This window comes from Gossypium hirsutum, chromosome A09 (genome assembly GCF_007990345.1).
Source record: "Gossypium hirsutum isolate 1008001.06 chromosome A09, Gossypium_hirsutum_v2.1, whole genome shotgun sequence".
NCBI lineage: Eukaryota > Viridiplantae > Streptophyta > Magnoliopsida > Malvales > Malvaceae > Gossypium > Gossypium hirsutum.
The window spans coordinates 588,531-612,689 of record NC_053432.1 but is presented as its reverse complement, the minus strand read 5'-3'; the positions used below and the strand labels follow the sequence as shown (position 1 = coordinate 612,689).

General features: G+C 33.5%; 1 protein-coding gene across 1 annotated transcript; it reads left to right on the top strand.

Moving 5' to 3' along the window:
* Positions 1-9,457: 9,457 nt before the first annotated feature.
* LOC107888461 (inactive TPR repeat-containing thioredoxin TTL3) lies at positions 9,458-12,733 on the top strand. Its single transcript, XM_016812573.2, has 7 exons — positions 9,458-10,317; positions 10,831-11,026; positions 11,118-11,299; positions 11,384-11,717; positions 11,810-12,014; positions 12,090-12,196; positions 12,285-12,733. Exons 1-7 carry the CDS (start codon positions 9,458-9,460, stop codon positions 12,435-12,437), a joined length of 2,037 nt encoding a protein of 678 aa, XP_016668062.2. The 3' UTR covers positions 12,438-12,733.
* Positions 12,734-24,159: the final 11,426 nt, after the last annotated feature.

Here is a 24,159-nt window from a genome sequence, read left to right as displayed (position 1 = left end):
GATTATGATTACTAAATATGGATACTAAATTTAATGGTGAATATATATATATATAAGCATGTTAGTAAAATAGGAGAGAAATGAATTCACATGTGCATATGTATCAAAAAGAAAATAAATAAAAGTTAGTATATGTTTATATGTGAAGCTAAATGTCAAGGAACCAAAATGAATAAATGGAATAATACATGATATGGTTATGGTATGACGAGGGATCAGGGGTTTGGTTGGGAATAGGGTTGATGAAACAAGGATTATAATGGGTGAAAGGGATTCTGGAATTCTATTTATGATATGTTCATGCTCTTTGGAACATGGTATACAAGTTGGATACTAGAGTTTTGTTGTAACAGCCCATTTTCAGTGGTGTCAAAAATAATGGTTTCGGGACCATAATTCTGACAAGTGAGTTATTATTTTATTCTTATTTTAATGTCTTCTGAATTATATTAAGTTCATATTAAAATTTCGTTAAGGAATTTTAATGTTTAAATACTTAATTAGGTAAAAAAGACTAAATCGTAAAACGTGTAAAATGTTGAGTTCTCTTAGTTAAATGGTCAAATGACTATGGAAAGGAAATCTAAAGGATTTAGTTAGTAATTATACCATCCTTAATATTAGTGGACAAATATGGACATGCTTTAGTTGATTTTAAAGTTAATAACTAAGGTTAAAATGGCAATTTAATAAATTAACTTAAACTAAAATAAGGTAAAATTTTGTATCATCTTCCCTAATGGTTTTCTCCACCAAAATTAAGGGAATAAGAAGCTATTTTTGTGCTTTGAAGTTTCGGCTAGTTCAAGTGCTTGTATGGTATGTGATTTTAGTCCCATTTTTAATGATTTTTATGTTCTCAAGTCTGTTTTAGCTTAATCTAGCTAGTCCGGGGATTAATTTGAAAATATGTTAAAGGTTTAGGGACTTAAAGTGGATTTTCTTGAATAGGTTTTGATGTTAATTGATAGATTATTAATCTTTGTTGTGAAATAAACATGTTTGGTTAAATGATTTTTAATGAATTTTGGAAATAGGGATTAAATTGTTAAAGGTATAAATCCTAGGGTTTTTTATGAATTTTTGATAACTATGAGTTTCTTTAAGGTCTCTTGCAACACGATTTAGGTGGATTTAAGTTAAAATGGTTTGATTTTAAGTTTTGAGCTTAAAAACTAAATTGTGAAAAGTCAAAGTATTAGAGGCAATTTTGTAATTTTTCATAAATATGAATTATGGATTAAATTGAATTCTAAGAAGGACTTAATTGAATGAAATTATTTATTTAGATCAAGATAAACCGCAATCGGACTTAAATCGAGGAGAAGCTCAAGCTTCAGATTAGTTCGATATTGCTACTACACCTTTAACTATCGAGGTAAGTTCGTATGAACTATAATTATTTTAATGTTAGTTAAATTAACTATTTACTATGTTGTTGTGATATAAATGAATTGGATAATAAATGTATCAATGATATGATACATTGATGGATAAGAGTCTCGGTTGAACCTTATGAATTCTTAGGATACAAATGACATGTCATTAGGGATTTCATGTTTCAGGTGCTGGATTTGAATGTCCTACTGATGGATGAGGTTCTGCATTTGTTGCAGATTCTCCACAACTCATGTGAGCAGCATCGTGTAGCTGACATTCTGACCCACAGCTCGTGTGAATAGACCCATTTCACAACTCGTGTAAGCATTGATGTAAAGGAAAGGTTGCAGAGTTATATGTTAAGGCACACTATGTGTGAGCTTTCTCAAGTATCCGATGTAATTCTAGATGGTTCAATGGGTAAGAAAAGGGACGGAATGGTAAGTATGCAAATGGATTGAATCATGACTTTATGAAAGGATTTATGAGCTAAATGATGTTAGTACATATGGAAATTTACATATCTTATGGTTGATTTCATTTGTATTATGGACAAGTATTCTAACTTGTGAATTTGATGATGTTGTATAGGCTTTTATTAAGCTTATGGCATTGGTAATGATTTTTACTTAATCTTTGAATTGTATAAATGAAATAGTAAGTTAAGTTTAAGTTTATACAAGCTTACTAAGCACTCGTTGCTTATGTAGTTGTTTTCCATTGTTTTATAGATTATCGGAAGCTCGATTGGTTGAAAGCTAGTCGGAGATCTATCACACTATCCAACAATCGATTCAGTAGTTTTTGAGCATTTTGGCCAAGGTTAATAACGGCATGTATAGTTTTTTTTTGTTTTTTTTGTATTGATGGTTCATGTATGTATAAAATAGTTGATTTAGTATGCTTATGTCTTTGAAGTTTATGTTTAGTTGATGGACTTGTAAAGCTTGTTAAGGAAGGTCATCTTGACTACTTTTAGGTAATTGAAATGCATGGTGTTTTGGTATGCTTGTAATGAGTTGAGGCTAGTCATTTGTGACTTTTTTGGTACATATTTGATCTAGGCCATTAAGCTTGGGAATATGCCATGTTGACTTGTTTTGGTATGTAATGTTTTGGGATATTTGTGGTGCTTTTGAATGGAATATTGGTTAGGTGATTAAGGATGTCTAAAATGGCATGTTTATGTATGTTTGAGTGGTGTTTGAACCCCTTGAATGTGTGCCCAATTGGTTTGAATGGTTTGGTATAAATTAAACTTGAAAAGGTTTGATTTTAGGTAAATTTTGGATTCACACGGGCTGTCACACGGCCATGTATCATTTGAGATTTCTTAGGGTTCCAAGTTAGTGAATTACATGGCCTAGCACACGGCCTGGCACACGAGCGTGTGTGGCAACTCAAAGAGTTACATAGCCTAGCACACGACCTGGCACACAGGTGTGTGGGGCATCTCAGTGAGTTACATGGGTGAGGACACGAGCTCGAACACAGTCGTGTGTCCCTTGTTCGAAAGTTACACGGCCTAGGGTGATGTCACATGGCTATGTGACCCCTATTTCATTTTTTACAACTTTTTCCTAAACTTTCTGTTTTGTTTCAAATTAGTCTCGAATTGCATCAAAGCTATTTTTAGGGCCTCGGGGGCTCAATTTAGGGATAGAATGCATGTAATTGATTGGATTATGATATGTTTAGTTTATTTAAATGTTAAGATGTTAAATGTTTTCGATTGTATGGTAATGTTCTATAACCTTATTTTGGCGATGGAGACAGGTTAGGGGGTGTTACATTTGTTATCAAAGTTCTGTTAATAATTTATACCACATGGTGAAACTTATATTTATTTGTGCCTTGAAAGTTCACAGGACTAACACTCCCACCATGTTTAATTGCCCATTCTTTCACAAAAGAATATTATGATATCTTTTGTACAATTATCAATTTACGTAATATTCAAAGTCATTATTTTACTTTTCTTTTATAATGATAGTTTCATATTTGGCTACTTTATTTATTTATTTATTGATACACAATAAATTAATTTCACAATCCAAATGTATGAAACTATACACCATGTCTTTTTACCAAGTAAGCTGTTGTAAGGAGGCATGAAATCCCTTCGTGAAACAAGACAACATATTTGCTATTTTTCATAACTTCTCAACATTGTTAACATAAAAAGACTTAAAAAAAACCATATACATATAAGGGTGTTTCATATATTTTAAGAACATAATCATATTAGAGGACCACCAATTGTCCAATCTTTTGACATTAACGTCATGTTTATATATCCTTTTATCATGGACATTATTAGTGTAACAACCCGATTTTCAGTGGTGTCCAAAACAGTGGTTTCGAGACCATAATTCCGACAAAATATTTCGTGAATATTACTTAATTAGTATAATTATGAGGTCTCTAGAGTCATATTAAATTTTGGTTGAAAAATTTAATTGTTTGGATAGTTTAACAAGTAAAACGGATTGAATTGTAAAAATTGTAAAGGTTGAGAAGTTAAATTAAAAGGGTTAAAAAGATAATTAAACCATGGAATTGAGTTAGTGGATTGGAATGATGATTTTTTTAAAGTAAAAATGGTTTAATTAGGCTTAAGCATGGTTAATTAAGAAATTATTTAAGAAAGTTGAAATAATTACAAAAAAACCTAGCTATATAAAACAAAATTGGAAAATTAAAAGATGAAAGTTGATGAAATAGTTGACCTTCTTCACGGAAAATGTGAGAACTTTAGGGTTTTAACTTCCAAGCTTGAATCTTCAATTGTAAGTGAAATCTAGCCCGTTTTTAGTAATTTTTATGTTTTTAAGTTCGTATTAGCTTGATCTAGCTAACCCGATGATCAATTTGTGAAACTGTTAAATGTTATGAATGTTTCCATTGATGAGTTGAGATATTCTTTGAAGTTTATGATGGAAATATGAGACTTTATTGTTTGGGTGGACTATTTTGTAAAGTAATTTTTAGTGATTTTGATGTTTAGGGACTAAATTGATTCAAATGATAAATTGCTTGTACTTTAGGTGAAATTATTGCAAATAGGAGTTGATAAGAAGATAGGGAACAATCAGCTAACATGGGTGTTAAGGAAAAATGGATAATTTTCATGATTAGGGCCTAGGGATTAAATTGAATAAAAATGAAAGATTGAAGGGTAAATATGTAAATTTACAAAAGAGATTCAATTGCATGAAATGGGCCTTGTGACACGGCCGTGTGTCACCTGATGGTCCTTTGTATGCAAGCCAGTGAGTTACACAATCTAACACACGACTTGATACACGAACGTGTGGGACAACTTCGAAAGTTATATGGCCTGGCACACGGGCGTGTGACACGGCCGTGTGACCCTACTTAGAGAGTTACAGGGGTGAGAAAATGGGCTGGGACACAGCCGTGTGTCCCTAGTTCGAAGCTTACATGGCCAAAGACACATGCATGTCTCTCAGTTGTGTGAGGCACATGGCTGTGTGTCCTGTATTTTCAAATTTTGCTACTTTTCCCAATTTTTTCTAAATTGATTCAAATTGGTCTTGAATTGTTTGTAAGCTAGTTTTAGGGCCTCGAGAGCTCGTTTTAGGGGCATTATGCATGTGTATGAACATTATATGTTGTGATTATAATATTGAATGATCTAATGTCCAAATGTTTCTAATTGTTTAGTAATACTCCTAACCCTAATTCGGTGACGGAGACGGGTTAGGGGTGTTACAATTAGACATTTTCTGACTATGCATGTCTATCATTTAAATGGTTCTGCTATTTTCATACTCATGAGGTTTTTTGATTTATGGCTTTTAAAGTAAATTTCAAAAAATTTTACATAAAAATATATGATTATCATGTCAACATCCTCACTAGAAGATATCATATCAGAATAGTGATATTATCGTATGAGTCAATGCTTTCCAATATTCTACTTTTATAAGAAAAATTAACTATGCATATTACATATGACTTATTTCATTTCTTGTCAAAAGCACTACTAGTCCAAATTTTATAACATAAACTAAAAAAATGTGTGGTATTATATAAAACCATTTAAGTTATGGTTATTTTAAATTAACCAAGATAATTCACATTATATGATCATCTATATGATCAGTTTTGATTTAATGTGTCCTTTATTGATCAATACATTTAAATAATGTCTCGTAAATAACATTCAAATGCTAGTTACTAATATCATGATTTGAATAAAACAAATTATTAAGTATATGAAGTTCATGAGAAATAAAGAAAACTTTTCTAGTGAAAAATTCACTCACAATTTGGATAGAATGAATTAATTATTTCAACTCCAACCAAATATCTATATATAGTGTACCAATAAGTACATAAGTGTCTTTTTGAAAAATCATAAACTTTCATATTTAGAAGTTTACCAAATAAGCATGATTATTGAATTTTGAAATCACCAAATAAATATATGTTTTCAACTTAAGGCCCCAATTAAAACATTATTTTCTTGCATTGCTTAAAATTTTCCTTAATTTTCTTTCTTTCTTTCTCTTTTCATGATTTTAAAAATGTATGCATATCATATATATATATTATAATTATGTACTAATCATAATCATGTGTATAAAATATCATGTATATAATAAACTTGTAACATCTTCATAGCCGACCCAAACACTAGGTGAAAGCACCGAGATGTTATATTCGTTGCTAAAGCAACTTCGGTGATTTCACATCAACTAATCATTATAAACCTCAAATTATATCAAAACACTTGCAATAACTTATGTACATGTCATATTTTATAACCAAAATATCAAATTCGTACCCTCTTCAAGCCTTAGTGATGAAATGATATGAGATGTGTTGAAATCCAAAGTTGAATCTAGAGCTTTAGTTCAATCTTTCATGTACGTGTTTAAAACACACCTTAAGCTCATGAAAGCTTAGTAAGTACCCAGGAATCCAAATATCATTTTTTTTTGCCTTGAATTCTATATATAGAAAATATTACTAATACTATAATTCCTGAATATATCTTAATAATCAACAGGGTATATTTTGATAATCAACAGATCATTTTGTATTTATAGGATTCATTATTACGTAATTAACTAATTTTATCTTTTCATGGATTGACAGGAATAGAACTTTTACCCATCTATCACTATATTATCACTTCAGGGTTTAACGTAAATTGTTATTAGAATCCTTTAATTGTCATCTCATTATGTAACAAGAATTTTTCTTCAGAATTTGCTTACTATAACTTTTTACTTTATCATTATCTTCTATTATTCAACAGAGGCTTAACACAGACTTAAACATAACGCTTAGGAAATATGGAAACAATATGGTAATGCACTAAAGTGCAATAACAGAACAAAGTAGCATCGAAGTGTTATGTCAGAATAGGACAACACTAAGTGCGTAATCAGAATAGAAAGCACGCTAAATTTTCTTTAATGGCATGTTATCTATATCTTATTATCTCATATCTTGTCTACTTGGGTAACCACATCAGAGTCAATTTAATTTTCTCATTTTCAAAACAACATTTGCATATTTTGAACTTATTTCAGTTTAATCCTTTTTATCATGAAATTCACTATTTTTTGTAATTCAATCTCACTTTCACTTCATACATATATTATTCCATCACACTTTCTTACACATTCTATTTATCAATATAATATTTCACAATTTAACTCCAATTTTACACTTTTTTCAATTTACTCCTTATATTTCCACAACTTAGAACAATTGTAATTTGAATTACAATAATCATGTATTTTTGCATTCTCAGCTACATTCTTCACTTATCAAATTTTTTTGTAAACTTTCATAACTTCTCAATTTAGTCCTCTTTTGTCATAAAAGTTTAACATTCACTAATTAATCATAATAATCGATTTTCTTTCCTGTTACACTTTAATAACATAATTTATCTTAATATATTGTTTTCATATATAAACTTTTTTTATGTATTTTACTTCTATTATTTCATCCATATATTTTCTCAGGTTTGACAATTTAGTCCTTATCATCATAAAAATTTCATATTTTTCCACAATTTCACTTTTATAATACTTTATGCATAGTCCATCATCTCATGACACATTCGTTAAACTTTTATCATAATTTCTGTATTCACATATTAAATTGTTTTACATTTTATTTTACTAATTTACCATAAAACTTCGTTAAGTTTACATTTTTAATCCTTAAATAACAAGAGAATTTATGGGTACCAACCTTTTCCAAATTCAAATAATTTTCTCTCCCTTTTTCCTCATCACTTGATTCACTTTCTCAATCTCTTTCTTCAGTATCATATCAAAATATAAAACTTTACATGAGTAATCTTCACTTTAACATCTTTTCTATACTTCTTTAACATGAAAACAATATAAAACTTTAACATTTATACCTTGTTCTCTTAGAATCAAGCTTTAGCTTGATTCTCTCTCTCCTCCAACTTCTATTTTCTTAAATCTAAATTGATATTCGAAAAAGAGTTATAGCTAAAATGACAGAAATAAAACTTACTGAGTACGTTTTATAATTTAACGTGTAATGTACAACTCGCCACGTGTATAGAAAGAATACAGTTGTTTGCAGCTAATTGATCCCTCGTTCTTGGTGATTTGAATCATTAAAGTGCAAAGAAAAAAAAATCCCTTTTTAAGAGGAGGTTAGTAGAGCCCTAAAAATTACATTATTTGAATTTGAAAATTTGGACCGAGAAGAATAATTTTAGAGGTAATTTCCCTAAAATTCCCATTGTATTCTCAATTTTTCTTCCTAGTTTTGCAGGTAGACTATGGCTAGAACTAGAGGAAGTGGTCGTATATTTCTGAGTAACCCTTCACAATACTATGAAAGGAGGAACCTCGTGGAAGAAATGAATCAAGACCCGCAATTACCAACCCATAACCCGAATGGGTGTTGGCCAAATTCTACATGGGTTGCATGTTAAGCTCACATACCAAGTTCGCAGATCGAGCTCGCATATCGAGTTCATAATTGAGCTCGCATGATGTTAAGTGTTCGCAGGAAGGGTACTTATACTATCTTGCGAGGTCACATGTGGGATCGTGCATGAGACCACCTAAACATGTGTTTAGTCTAGAATAGGGTACGTGTTGGCATGCATGGAACCTATTCTAGAATATCACATCAATAAAAAGTAACCATATCATATAAATATACAACCTTACCATTTAAAGAAGATAGAAAAAAAAACTTAAAAATTTGACAAAAGAAAGATTTTATACAAACGAAGAATATTTCAAATAATATATTTTATTCGTACCGATCGGCAGGACGAGTAAAAGACCTTACAATTTAAGGTCTTCTTTAGATGATTCTAGGTTGTTCCATATTTAATGGTTTTTCTAATGGAAACCCTAGATTTCAAGCTTTCTTCCTGTGGTTAACAAGATTATTGGTATGACTAAAAAGATATCAAAATGTCTTCAAGAATTGCTAATTTTTGAAAATTTGTGAAAGAGAAAATAATTTAATAATATATTTTTCTTTAAAAACAATTAAAATTAAAATTATATAATGAAAATAAATGGAAAACATGTGGCATCAATTTTTTATTCAACGTCTATTAGAAAAGGATTATAAAATAGAAAAAATAGTACACTTTAATATACAAATTGTGAAAGAAGCAAAAGGAAAACAACCAAAAACTTGGGATCACTGTTTTTGCAACTCAAAAGGAGGAAATACCCAAAAATATCAACTGTTGAGATAAATAAACTATTTGTAATATTAGATTTATAATTATAATTTATATAATTAATTAATCTTAATTTAATTAGTATCGATATAAAAAATATCGTTTATTAACTGGACTTGGCATGACATGTCACAGTGGAGTGACATTCATTTTTAATCTTCCCTTTAGATCCCTTCTCTGCTTAATGTTTGGTTTACGTAAGTGTTGGTGTTTTAGTATACCTAATCTAAGACATTAATTCAACATTAAACACAAGAGAGGGATAGAAATACTAACTACTTCCTTTTCTTCTCTCTTAATTCAATCCAGATTCCACTACCAATACCCATTTCTGCTGCTAATATGTCTGGACGACAAAGCTTTGATTCCCAAACCACTCGCCACCGTCACTCACTCAGTTTTGCATCTACCGACCACACTGAAATGAACAAACCTGACTTCAAACAACTCGATCTGTTGGCTTCACCTGTTTCACCATTGCTCCCTACCCGTCTCTCTGCCAACAACAATGGAAGTACTTCAGCCCTCACTACAACATCTGGTAATAGCTCTACCTCATCCGCCGGTTCCGTTTCCAGCAAAAACAGTACCCATTTCTCAGGGGAGTTTTCGGACAAAACTACATCTATACCCGGATCTGTCTCAACAAACCGGAATCTTAGGCCCGGTCATAGGAGATCCGTCTCTGCTGGGCCTCCTTTAATCTACTCTGGTTCAAGCTTCAGTGGAGCAACCTCATCATCTTCTTCTTCTTCTTCTTCATCCTCTCCTGTTTGTTCTATCCCAACCACGACAAATATTTTACCCAGTGGTAACATTTGCCCGTCTGGGAAAATCCTAAAAACCATGGGCTTACGTACCTCTAACAAGACCGATACGCTTGGTGCTGGCAAAGGAAACTATGGACATGGCAGCATAATTCGCGGTGGTGGCGGTGCTAAATTGGGGACTACTGCTGATCCTGAAGAAATGAAGAAAGCTGGTAATGAGATGTATAAAAGAGGAAATTTTTTGGAAGCATTGGCATTGTATGATAAAGCAATATCTATTTCACCGGACAATGCTGCTTACCGAAGTAACAGGTCAGCAGCGTTGGCGGCGGTGGGAAGGTTGGGAGAAGCCGTCAAGGAGTGTGAGGAGGCTGTTAGATTGGACCCTGGTTATGGCAGAGCTCATCAGAGGTTGTCTTCCCTTTATCTTAGGTGAGTAAGTTAAATTTTCTTATTTAATTGATCATCTTGATTAATGTGATGGGTGGCTTGCTTTATTTATGTTCTCTTCGGTGTTGCTGTGGATTGGATCTGTTTAGTTTCTGTGGGCTTTTATTTCTCTCTCATTCTACCATTCGTCCTTGTTTGTTCTTTTTCATGTTCATGGGTTGTGATTTTCGATGCCATCTCTTCTTTCAACTCTCTGTTCCAATGTCCCTGCTATTACTTTGAGATTGCTTTGTCTCTTTGTTGCTAGCTTGTCAAGGTGTGCTTTTCATATATATGATAGATTTTAAGGGATTGTACTTTTTGTTGTCCATAATCATCTTATTATTTGATTGATTTAGTCCTTTGGCTTCTTCTATTTGAACCATTCAAGTTCTTACTACATCACTTTCCTTTCTCAATTTCCACTAAAAAGGAAAACAGCCCTTTGGATGGATGTTCAAATTGGCAATGGATTTTGGACTGAATATTAACAATCCTCAAATTTCTTACTTCCAGGTTAGGTTTTCCTGATAATGTTAGACGCCACCTATGTTTTCCAGGGCAACAATCAGATCCAGCCGAGTTACTTAAGTTGCAGTTGTTGGAAAATCATATTAATCGATGCGCAGATGCTCGAAAGATTGGTGATTGGAAGACTGTAATAAGGGAAATTGATGCAGCAATAGCTGTTGGTGCAGACTCGTGTCCCCAGGTATGGCTCCTGGCCTTTGTATATTTGCACTAGCTAGCTGCTTATAGAAATTAAGTGCAGAATTTCTGAGCCTGTTGAAATGAATACACAGCTCATTGCTTGTAAAGCAGAAGCCTTTTTGAAGCTCCACCAAATTGATGACTCGGATTCCTGCTTATCGAACATTTCGAACTTGGAGAAATATACTCCCTCTTCACAGATTAGGTACTTTGGCTTTGTGGCTGAAGCTTATGCCCTTTTTGTTCAAGCTCAAGTTGAGATGGCATTGGGAAGGTGAGCTTTGAAAGATGAAGTTACGATTTATGATTTGGTATTGTTGTTAGGGTTGAGTGAAAATACATTATAGATTTCTTGCAGATTTGAGAATGCAGTTTCTGCAGCAGAGAAGGCTAGACGTATTGATTACAACAATGTTGAAATTGCAGTGGTATTAAATAATGTGAAAATGGTAGCAAGAGCACGGTCACAAGGCAATGACTTTTTCAATGCCGGAAGATATGCTGAAGCCTGCTCTGCTTATGGGGAAGGGCTCAAATATGATAGCTCTAACTCTGTTCTATACTGCAATAGAGCAGTTTGTTGGTCTAAGCTTGGACTCTGGGAAAAATCTGTAGAGGACTGCAACCAGGCTCTTAGGATCCAACCAAATTACCTAAAAGCCTTACTTCGAAGGGCTGCCTCGAACGCAAAGGTGAAATGACGTTTGTATGGTTACCTTTAGGTATATGTGCTTTCATGTTTCATTTCTGTTGATTAGGAACTGACACATGAGTATATGTTTAGCTTGGACGGTGGCCAGATGCTGTGAGAGATTATGAGCTCTTGAGAAAGGAACTTCCTGGAGATAATGAAGTGGCTGAGTCTCTGCATAATGCACAGGTTGCACTGAAGAAATCCCGTGGAATGGATGTTCTTAACATGAAAATCAGCGGTGAAGTAGAAGAAATTTCTAGCCTAGAGAGATTCAAAACTGCAATATCGACACCAGGTGAGATTGATATGCCCTTGTGTGGATTTCATTTCCCCAAGTCGGGTATCTGATTTACAAATTCAAAACTTTCAGGGGTATCAGTGGTCCACTTTAAAGTGGCAACCAATGAACAATGTGAAGAAATATCCCCATTCGTAAATTTGCTTTGTGTTCGGTATCCATCTATACGTTTTTACAAGGTAATTTTGTTCTTTACTTGTTGAACTCATTCTGTCACTGGCATTCTAAACCAACTCTATGCCATGTCTCATTGTTTTGTGATTGAAGGTGGATGTAGAGGAAAGCATAGCAGTGGGAAAAGCAGAGAGTATAAGAATGGTCCCTACTTTTAAGATTTATAAGAATGGAAACAAAGTGAAGGAGATGATCAGCCCTACCCATCAGTTCCTGGAGGACTCATTGAGGAACTATATTCTATAGAGAAAAAAGTAAGAGTAAAATGAAATTGCCTTTTCTTTGTGGCTCAAGTCACCCCCACAAACAGCATTGGATGATAATTGTCCAAAGTATTAATTTCCATTTCATTTCATTTTTTTTTTTTTTGGGTTGAAGATCGTTGTCATTTCTCGATTCATGCTAGGACCAGCAGTTTTACATGTGACATAATCGACTACATAATTGTTTCATAGAACTCCAGGGAGGCCAAGATAAAGCCTCAGACTCTGTGAAAATAGCTTCTTAGTTTTACATTTATGGAATTGCGTAATGCTTTTCTATATCTTTGATTTCTACTTTTGACCTGCACTCCCACTAAACCTTTTTACTTTTAAGAGAGAGAGTGATGTCCCCCATGTCTCCTATGACATGAAAAGGTGGGATAAAGTGTGGAATATAATTGTTTTGTCTCTCCAGTTGGGTTGGCTGGTTGGTGGCATTGTATGTCTGCTGGATTCTAGGCTGGAAAGAAAGCTTTGTTATTAACCTTTCATTCTAATTTCTTTGCATTATTTATTCCCCTAATTTGACTCAACCTTTTGTTCTTTTACATTTACTGAATTTTGTCTTCTCTACTAAAAAGGGATAATTTAGTATTTATACATTAGATTAAAGAGTAAATTAATTATTTTTGTTAAAAATTTCATCCATTTGTACCGTAAAAAATTGGTTTAGTTGACGGGTTATCAGATAATAACACGTGACTTGTTACGTTTACGTCATGTTGATATATAATGATTAATTTTTAATAGTAAAAATAGATGAAAATTTTCCCAAAAGATTTTATTTGCTTTTTGATTTAACATATAAAAATTAATTTATTTTTTTTCGACTCCTAATATAGTGATTTTTATGGTTGAAAACTTTGTTAATATTAAAGCTTCATTACATTACTTGATCAAGCAATGGGATCTCTTAAATTGGAAGGTTTTGAGGGTTCCTTATTATATCAACATACAGAGTTAAGCTGGTATTTGTGAGACATCATTTTTAGAACAAAGCCGTGGGACTTTTATGCTGAAGCAGAGAGATTTTTATAAGTTGGAGTGTGATTGGCTGTCTGAAAAAGTGGGAGAAAAATAAATTGAGTATGGTTGGTTAAAAAGAAAAGCAAGAGGTCCATCTTCCAAATTGGAAAAACAAGAGAGATGAATATATTAGTTCAAAATTATGCATTTTTCAAATTATTTTTCAACTTTATCAAATAATAGATAAAAAAAATATTTATTTTTTTCATTTCTTCTATCAAGCTTAATTTTTATTCTTTCTCTGAAGTAGTGTTGCATGGTGGGAGCAATCTCTATAATCCAATCCTCTGGTGTGATGTTGATTTTGAATATTTTTTGTTGGGCTTGATGGAGATGTCAAGCTTTAACGAGAGAAGTTGTGGCAACTTGGAAACATAAAAATATATAAATTTTTCAGCACGTTTTGAATTCTAATTCGTGCAGTTTTGTAGTAGTTTTTGTTAAAATTTATATTTTAATTATAAAATAATTAAATTGTACTAAAATTATTAACATATTGAATTTTAATTATTTTTATAATAAATTTACACAATTTTGGTTTATTTTTTTACAATTTTGTACAAAGCGTGAAAATTAGCTCGACAAACACCTCGAGAGGCTTGAACCGTTGGGGCAGTGTTGTGCATCAAGTGATCAAGAGCAAGGCAAATAATATTTTCCAACCATGGATGGTCCAAAAATATATATTAAAAATATTTTATAATTAATTTTGATCTAAAATTAATTGGGTTAAAAATTAATTATAAGCCTAAAGATAAAAAGAGGCCCAATTATGTTAAAAAAAGAAGACCGATCTACTTAGCAAATGGAGCAGCCCAAATCGTCCATAGAGCTAATCCAATCAGTTGATTTTTAGTTGATTTCCACACTTGCACATTTCTATCATTCCAAACCTCAATCTTAGATCGAAAAATTCTAAAAATTTTCCATTTTAATTACTCTTTAAATTTTTAAAATTAAAAAATTTATGTTATCTAAATAAGTGATTTAAATTAATTAATATTTTTATATAATTAAGTTACTTAATATTTAAAAAAAGAGCTCACATGATATTAATATTTATTGACCTAAAACAGTTGTTAAGTTTACAAGATTCAAAGTATCAATAGAAGTGAATGCAGAAGTGGGCACTCTGCAGTAACTGGGACAACCATAATGAAAAAAAGGGGACCTCAAAGTTGTTTACATTGTTCAATGTCTCTATGTTTATAGAGCCTACCTATAATCTAGTATTTTCAAAATAAATACAATTAGTGATTTTAGTTCTAACACACCCTAATGAAGATTCCTTACCTCTTGTATTTTAAAGATTAGATCTTTCACCATTAAATTCCCCCTATGAACTTAACCCGTAAAACTAACCATACAAAGGTTTTACAATTCAAATACACTCTCACAAATGATATTCCTTACTAAAAAAATAAGTACTCTAAAACAATACTCAGTTCAAAACCTATACAAATCTCTCAATTATATAAAAGTTATTGAGATTTACTAACATATTTTCTAAAAATAGTTAAAATAGCTAAATACAATATAATATTCAATAACCAAAGTAAAACGAATTGTTGACAAATAAGTCTTTAAGTTTCGACCTAATCTAACTTCCTTAGTCTAAGGGATTCAATATAAACAATCCGATCATATCTTTTAAATATGTTTCTCCAAGTGAATTCAAATTCATTGATGGACTTGAATCGTTCTACTATATCAACACAACCCAAAGATTTGGTTCAATAAATTGTCAATCTTCCAAATATGACATCTTGTTGTTTTGTCACAGTGGTAAAAGAAGTGGCACACCCACTTTGACAATTTTTTAAACAAAACAAATTTAAAACATGAAGCTTAATCAACAATCAAACAAAGCTCTCCTTCAACATAATTCCCATAATCTAACAATGTTTGAAATTTGCATTAGTAATAAAAACACCATAATTATAGCTAAGTAAGTTGTGGCTCAAGTAAAATCATTCATTCAATAACTTGCAGTTCATCAAGGTTTAGAGTTCAAATTACAAAAACCCCAAAAACGATTGAAAGAGATTAACAAATTAATAAAATAAAGGCAAATACAGCAACAACATCAGTCTCCCCCTCAGCTAGCACAATTATCTCCCCCTTTTTCATAAAAAAATATTGCCAATTCAATTTTTATAAAGAAGAGAAAGGATATCAGTATAGAGGGCCTTTTGTCTATCTCTTATCTTTGAACAACCTTGGCTTCTACTCTAAATCTGGAAATATGTCGATCATTGGCTTTGATATAGGAAGTAAGCTTGTTAGTTATCCTCTTTTAGATTCTAGAAAAAATAGGCTTGGGTCTAAGGAAGTAGGCACTTTTTGCTTCTTAGGCACTTCTTGTTGATCATCTTTTTTAGTATTCATTGGTCCATACCTTCCAACTACTTGTATGAAAACTTGATCTTAGGCATTGACTTCTCATGATGCTCAGTGGTAGGGAAAATGCAAGGGTCTTGTTTGAAAAGGACTTGAAAAATTAGGGATGTGTTATGTAGTTATGATCACTAACCCGAGAACCAGATAAGGTTTGATTCGCCTACTCGCGACTCGACTACGCCCTACCAGATAGATGCGTACAAGCCTTATAGTGAGAAGTTAGCAAGGGGAGCTCGTGGTTTTAGCTCGCACATGCCAGGAGTTACTCGCAAAGGGAGCTCGTGGTCTCAGCTCGTATATACCTAAGGAGTTCGCATATAGGGGCCACGAAGTCCAGCAAGCAGCCCAGGACAGTACATGTATCCAACATGAATATAGTCTACTAAGAACGTCAGTTCCATGAATCATAACCATGTATATAAATATTCGATTATCCCCTATAATAAGACACAACGAAAAATTACTCAGCAATTGGTACAGTGAGCATGGATAGATTTTAAACCAGTAGATTTCTTTCAGTTTGAGAAAATTTTTTCACAAAAATTACAATGGCTCACCCAAATGAAAACTTCCTTGTTAATCTTTCATCCAGACAAGTTGTAGCCTTGGGTTCTGGTGGTCAACTTAATAGGGCAGACCTGTTTGCCAACTGGTTTGTCGATCGACCAGAGAACTTTGGCAATGCGGCTTATCAGGGAGTTTTTGGTCCGTTGGACTTGAACATATCCTCTGGTCACGGTCTAGCACTCCCTTCTAACCAGGAAATATTGCCACAACAGTTTCTTGCTCTTCAGGAGTAGATGAAGTTAATGAGAGAACAAATGGCTACACAGGATGCATGGTTCGAGTAGCAACTGACTTTCCAACAAGAGTTACTAAAGCAGTACGAGGAGTTAAGAAGGAAGGTGCATTCTGACAATTATTATTTCCACAATAATGTGAATACGCAGAACGAAGGTTCAGGCATGCATACGAAAGAATAGAAAAACGAGATAGATAAGTTACGATGAGATGTGAGAACGTTGCACCCCGAGTCTCAAGACATGGATTGACTTTTCTATTCTAACAATCCGTTGGCCCTTAAGATAGCAACAATGAACTTGCCACGTGATTTTAAGGTCCCAAAAGACATGTTCAAAGGGAGGAGAGACTGACGAGCCCACCTGATGTAGTACACAAATTATATGAACATGCTAGCAGCATCAGATTCGGAAAAATGCAAGGCTTTTCCACGAAACTTAAAGGAAATGCGAAGGATTGGTACTTGTACCTTCCTCAAAGCTCAGTTTAAAGTTTCTCCTAGTTGGGCCAAATATTCCTAGGAAGATTCAGGGCCTATAGGGCGATGATGAGCATGCTTATGGGGTTGATATCTGTGAAACATAGAGAAGGCGAGTCTCTCCAAGACTACGTGAAACGGTTTCATGTGATGAATTTGAACATGAAGAACTTAGAGGATTAGTGGGTTATCGATGCTTTCATTATGGGGGTACAGAATGACCATGTGTCGTACTCCTTTACTGATATTAGACCCAGAGTTTGGTAAACCTGTACGAACGAGCCCACAAGTTCGCAGAGCTAAAGGAGATTAAAAGGGCGTCGTGTAGCATCTTTCAAAGAGAAGACAGATAGTTTAGGAACCGTAAGAGAGCTCAGAACAAGCAGGCTCCCTAACCAGTCATTGCAAGCACGAGGTGATAGGCAGTAGAAAGCACAGACGCAAGGTAAATCTTCCAAGGCTCCTCAAAGGTCTCAACCAGAACATACCAAGAAGTACATTCCCTAGGGTAGGCTCAAAGTTTACACTCTTTTGAATGCTACCCATACTTACATTTTGAACTAGGTGAAGAGTCTCAGTATCCTGCCCAAACCATCTCCAATAAGGCATAGGACAAGAAGGTCAAATTCAAAAGACAAAAGTGCCTTCCATAATGATGTTGGGCATATGACTGAATATTGTTTCACTTTGAAGGATGATATTAAAGAGGCAGTGTGAAATTGTGAACTCATAGAATTTGTTGATCAAGGTACTTACCAGTAGGTTCAGGGTTCGCGTGGTGATCCTTATGGTAAACAAATGTCCAAATGAACCATTCATGTGATTATAGGTATAGATGAAGATTGGTAGGTTCTAATGCAAAGAGAAAGGCTCACATAAGAAGTGTAATGTCTGTTAGCGCCCTTAAGAGTTCATGTTATCAAGGAAGATGGAGTGTTGAATTTGGTAATAATGATGAAGAGTTTGTCTATGATAAAGACGAAAATGATCTGATGGTTGCTTCTACGATGATCACAGGTTTTAAGGTCAAAAGGATACTTGTAGATAGTGGGAGTGTAGCGGACGTGCTATCTTGGGAAGCATATCAAAAAATGGGGTTGAAAGAGCAAGATTTGTCTAAAGCAAGCACGTTTTGGGAACAATCTAGTCAAGGTGAAGGGCTTTATCACTTTGCCAATCACCTTGGAGGATGGCAAATATACGACTACGAAGTACGTTCAGATTTTTTTGTAGATCATCCCATGGCGTACAATGTCATCTTTGGGCGCCCAATAAAGAGGATGACAAAAATGGTAGCTGCAACGGCCTGTCTGAAGATCAAGTTTCCAATAAGGAAAGGGGTAGGGCTCTAGGGATCGGATCAGAGAATTGCGAGGCAATTTCACATGTTATCTTTTAAACAGGAACGAGAGCTTGCAACTGGGGGACATACTTCGTAGGGGGCAGAGTTAGTGAGTTAAGCCTTGGAATTAGACAACTTGGATGCGTAGGATGAAGAGAATTCTTTGATTGTGTATTGGTAGATTGGTACTTAATAGGTGAACTTGATAAATGGTATGCATGTTATATTTTGGCAAGATAATGGATATATGTAATTGACCATTTAGGTAGTTTTGTTAGAGGTGAATTTGGCATGTTTTTAAAATGATCATTTGAGATGCCCAAGAGCTTAGGATTTTTGGTAATGAAATTGCATGATATAGACTTGGTTGTGATTGGTTTGAACGCCTATTGATGATATGGTCATATGTTGTTTGGTATGTGTAGGTTGATATCACATTGGGTGAGAAATAAGGCTTGGAAAATGGCTTATTTTTGTCCACAAGGGTAGAGATACGGGCGTGTCGAAGCCGTGTGTGACACACGGTTAGGTGACACGGCCTTGTGTCCTCTTATACTTATTTAAAACCCAAGTCAATAGCTTCACACGGCCTAGCACATTGGCCTTGTGGCGCAAGCCAGTATACCCTCCAGTTTTCACACGGCCTGGCACACGAGTGTATGGCTTGGCCGTGTGGCACAAGTCAGTATACCCTCTAGTTTTCACACGACCTAGCACACGAGTGTTTGAGTGTAACACCCCTTACCCACATTCGATGCCTGAATAGAGTACAAGCCATTACTAGACTCACACACAACAAATCATACAATTTCAAGTCATAAATTTGCGTCTAAATTAAAACCATTCACACATACTTATAACGTCCCTATACGAGCCTACGAAGCCCAAAACATGTTTTGGGAATGGTTTGGGACTAAACCGAGAACTTTAGAAATTTTTTTACAATACTTAGATATTTTTTACCTAAAACAAGGGTCACGCTCCCATGTATTTTGGGACACGCCAGTGTGGGCAGGCCGTGTGGTCACACATGCTGTGTCCCGACTTCGTGTAACTCTCTGACTTGTAACCCATAAACAAATTAAGATCAGACGACTAAGTCACATGCCCATGTGCTAAGTTGTGTGGAAAATTAATTTTCATAAAATAGGTGCAAACTTCATATGGCCAGGGCACACGCTTGTGTTCGAGGCCGTACCATCCACACGGCTAAGGCACACGCCCGTGTCTCTGCCCGAGTGCTTAATTCTGAGCATTCTGTTTCCCAAAATTAAGGTGCAAGGGGCATACGGCCTATACACATACCCAAGGGGCAGACCGTGTGCCGCACAGGGCCTAGACACATACCCGTGTGTCTATCCGTGTGGACAAAAAAAGGCTATTTTTCAAGCCATTTGCCACCCTTATTCACACATACACTTACACCAAATCAAATATAAAATAGCATACTTAGGCAACCAAACATCTATAATCATGGTTAGATCATATCAATACAATACCATCCACTATCATGCTCACAACATTTATCATGTTCCAAATTAATCATGCTAATTTCACATATACAAAGTATCATTAAACTACTTTCATGACACCTATTTGTGCATAAGATTATCATTTCACCAATAAAGTGCATTTCCAAACATTTCACATTCATGCTAAAAATCACACTCCATCATACACCAAGCATACCATGACCATAACACCAAAGACATTGGCACATATACATATATAAATGGGCTTACAACCATTTTAGCCAAAATAAGCCAATTACATGGCTAAATACCAAATCAACTTAAACAAATATAAGCCAATACATTTGGCCAAATCAAATGACACATATAACAAAATGACCAAGTCTCTATACATGCCATACTTTCAAAATACTAAGATCATCAAATACCCAAAATAACAGTTTTGATAGTGTAAGGCGAATCTCCGACGATCTCCAATCCGAGCTATCTTGGCAACACTATAAAAACATGAAAAATAAACGGAGTAAGCTACATAGCTTAGTAAGCTTGTATGCAAGAAATAAACAGCTTACCATACGTGTAACATTCAAATAATATAACATAATTAAATGTACATTTACCATAGTCTCATGATCATAACTTATTCCATCACAAATCTTACTTCATATTCATTATTTCAAGCATTCAATGGATATGAGCTTTATGTATATACCTGTACTATCTAGAAATAAAGTTACACATAATCTTATCTTTGATATACTCGTGAGCCATTCGAAATAAAAATGTTGGATACTCGAGATTCTTGCACACTAAGTGCCACATATGTAGCCAATGATACCTCAATCTCATATTACATAGTTGCTCGCTATAGAACTATCATCGAGCCTGCTCACACAATCTGTCAGTCAAGACGTAGCTACGCGGTGCTGCTCACACAAGCTGTCAAGTATCTGCAACATATGCCGGTATACTTAGCCACCGATAGGACGTACAAGACCAGCACCCGGATCACATAACCACATAACACATAACGACCCTAGTGACATGTCACTTGTATCCTACCCTATTCCTAAGGTTCAACGGGATTTCTCACTCGTTGATTCATCTTCGGACTTGTTAATAAGATTAAGCTCATCCATATTTATCAAACATACAATTCATGCAATATTAAAGCAATAAAATACAATCATATTAAAGCTTATTTTTAACATACGAACTTACCTCGGTACAAAATGGCTAATTGTTCTATTTAGTCCACAACTTTATTCTTTCTCTGGTCTAGGTCAGAACCTCTTCTTGATCTATAATATCAAATTTAACTCATTCAATTATCACATTATTCAATTTAATCCCAAAAACAACTTATGGCAAAAATTACATTTTTGCCCTTAACTTTTCAACTTTTTACATTTTAGTCCCTAGGCTCGTAAAATAATTTTCATTCGATTTATTCATTACCAAAGCCTAGCCAAATATTATTAGTACACATATCAGCCCACATTTTTCATTTATTCACATTTTTACACATATTTTACAACTTTTACAAATAAGTCCTTATTTCACATTTTCATCAAAATCACTTGGTAAATGTTGTTTATCTAACACCAAACATACATTTTCTACCATTAGCCATCAAAATACACAAATATTCAACATGGTTAAAAATTTAGACTTCATCTTTCTTTCAAATTAGTCCTTGAAATAGCTAGATTAGGTTGAGACAACTTAAAAAAACATGAAAATCATTAAAAATGAGGCAAGAACGGACTTACAATCGAGCTTAAAAGTGGCCAAAACCCTAGCTATGGAGACTCTTCAAGTTCAACACAAGGGGGATGAAATTAGAAAAACGAACATATTTTATTTGTTAAATTTTATCTTTATTAGCCAAATGACCAAAATGCCATTCATTTAAAACTTTGAAATTTTATCTAACCATGTCTATTTTTGTCCAACTTAAAGTATAATGGTATAATTACCATTTAAGGACCTCCAATTTAAAATTTCATAGTAATTAAACACCTCTAGCTTCTAGAACACATATTTTGCACCTATTGCAATTTAGTCATATTAGTCAAATTGGACACTTTATCGATAAAATTTCTTAACGAAATTTTCACACAATCATTCAATCATACTGTAGACCCTAAAAAAATAATGAAATTAACATTTATACTTCGTATTTGTGGTTCTGAAGCCACTATTCTGATTTAACCCAAAAACGGGTTGTTACAGTGAGGCCACTTCGAAGGGTACATGGCCTGGCACACGAGCGTGTGACTGGCCATGTGACCTAAGTCAGTGAGTTATACAGAGTATGACATGGGGTCAATGAGTTAACAATGAGTAGCATAAATTGTAGAAAGTGATGAAGCATGGATTGTACCTTTCTCTAGCCAGGTCAGGTGCACATTATTAGTGATTGCAGTAGCAGTTTGGTTCATGGTCTCATCAGACGACCATGTTTTAACAGTAGTAATTTAGTATCTTCTTGACTACTAATGGGTAAACTCATACCACCACCTCTTACAAAAACCTTATGATGGAGTTTGCTTTAGTCATCATTTCATTTCACAACCATATTTTTGACAAGGGTTTAACAAACCTTACAAATCATATCAGCCTATTGTTCTCAAGAATTGTGTCGATCTCATAGTCAGTAAAACTTGTTTCATCAATGTTTTACTCTTTAATAAAACTTTTCTTTGCTAGAGACAAATACCTTTTAGAACAAGCAAGGGATAAGAATACTTGGTTCCTCTTCTCCATCAGTCTTTCCTCTTCTTTTCTGGAAGCATCAGCAAGCAGCTTTGGCACTTTAGCTTGTTTCATTTTCTTGTTCCTCTGTTGTGCAGAGAGAGGAATGTTAGGGCGCTCAGTTCTGGTACTCCTTGTAATAACATTCCTCAATGGTACATCTTCATCAAAGCTTGACTTAGTGGATAGTTTTTGAATAATTTGTCGAATCATCATAGCTATATGTGATAATCTTTCTTTTATTGCTTGGTTTCTCAACAACTAGAGCCTTTCCATTATCTTTCTTCTTGGCAACCGTTAAGTCGGCAAACTCCTTTGCCATGATAGAGCGAGTTCTCCTTCTAGTGGAAGGGGTGCTTCCGAAAGTGCATGTGATAATAACTAATATAAAATTCTAATCATATCAGCTCTTTTTGAGACAATGCCTAGAACTACTCATAGCCCATCCCCAATCCATAAATAGGAGGATAATGTGCTTCAGCGCACTTGAACCTACATCCTCCTGTATTGGCAACAATGCTTATACCAATTGAGTTAAGACTCAATCAACTATTATATTATTTAAACTTAAATTGATTAATATTTAAAAATAGAGTGCATGTGATAATAATCAAATTCAAAGTTAATAAAACTTAAATAAGAAATTCTAATTACTTGAATAAAATAAAATTTATTAAAGGAAACTTTTCAATATTTAATAATATATAAAGGAATAATTATATATAATTTTAAAATTCTAAAAAAAACTATTGATATAAATGATAAAGAATTCTTTAGGTTTAATAGCATAAAAACTTTTAAAAGACTAAAATTTTTAAATATTAAGTCATTAATTATTAAAAATATTGTATAAAATAATATTAAATGATTAACAACACAACAGTCAACTTTATAATTATAATTATATTTTTAGCTTTAATATCTTAAGCTTTTGATATAATTACATTTAAAAAATATTTTATCACCAAATTATTTAGTGACCAAATATTTTCAAAAACTTGCGAAGTATTCAAAAATATGTTTCAAATGTGTTTCAACTTAACCAAATTTTTTTAGTCAATATTGAAGTGTTTTAAGATTTATAAAATATTTTAAAGACATTTTGGTAGCTAAGTATCAATACTAGGGTCTAGGTATCGAAATTGATGGAAAATAATTATTGAGTGATGAATGATAATTGTATCTCTTAATTTAATAATACATTTTCCCATACAGTTGTATCTTTTGAAAAATGCATCTCTTGGTTTAATATTGAATTTTTTCATTCATTGTCTCTATTCACTCATGTCTATTAATTTTTCAACAAACCTCTTCATTCATTTCCTCTTCTCTATATAAAACCAAGTTAGGAGATTTCTAAAACATATCATCAAAACTACCAATATAAAAAATTCTTTTTAAATTCATTTCTCCTGGTAATAGAGAAAGG

Excerpts from the sequence above, each read along its gene's own strand:
- LOC107888461 (XM_016812573.2), top strand. The coding sequence starts at position 9,458 with ATGTCTGGACGACAAAGCTTTGATTCCCAAACCACTCGCCACCGTCAC. Across the intron at positions 11,027-11,117 it reads GTGCAGACTCGTGTCCCCAG|CTCATTGCTTGTAAAGCAGA; the intron begins GTATGGCTCCTG and ends ATGAATACACAG. Across the intron at positions 12,197-12,284 it reads CATCTATACGTTTTTACAAG|GTGGATGTAGAGGAAAGCAT; the intron begins GTAATTTTGTTC and ends TTGTGATTGAAG.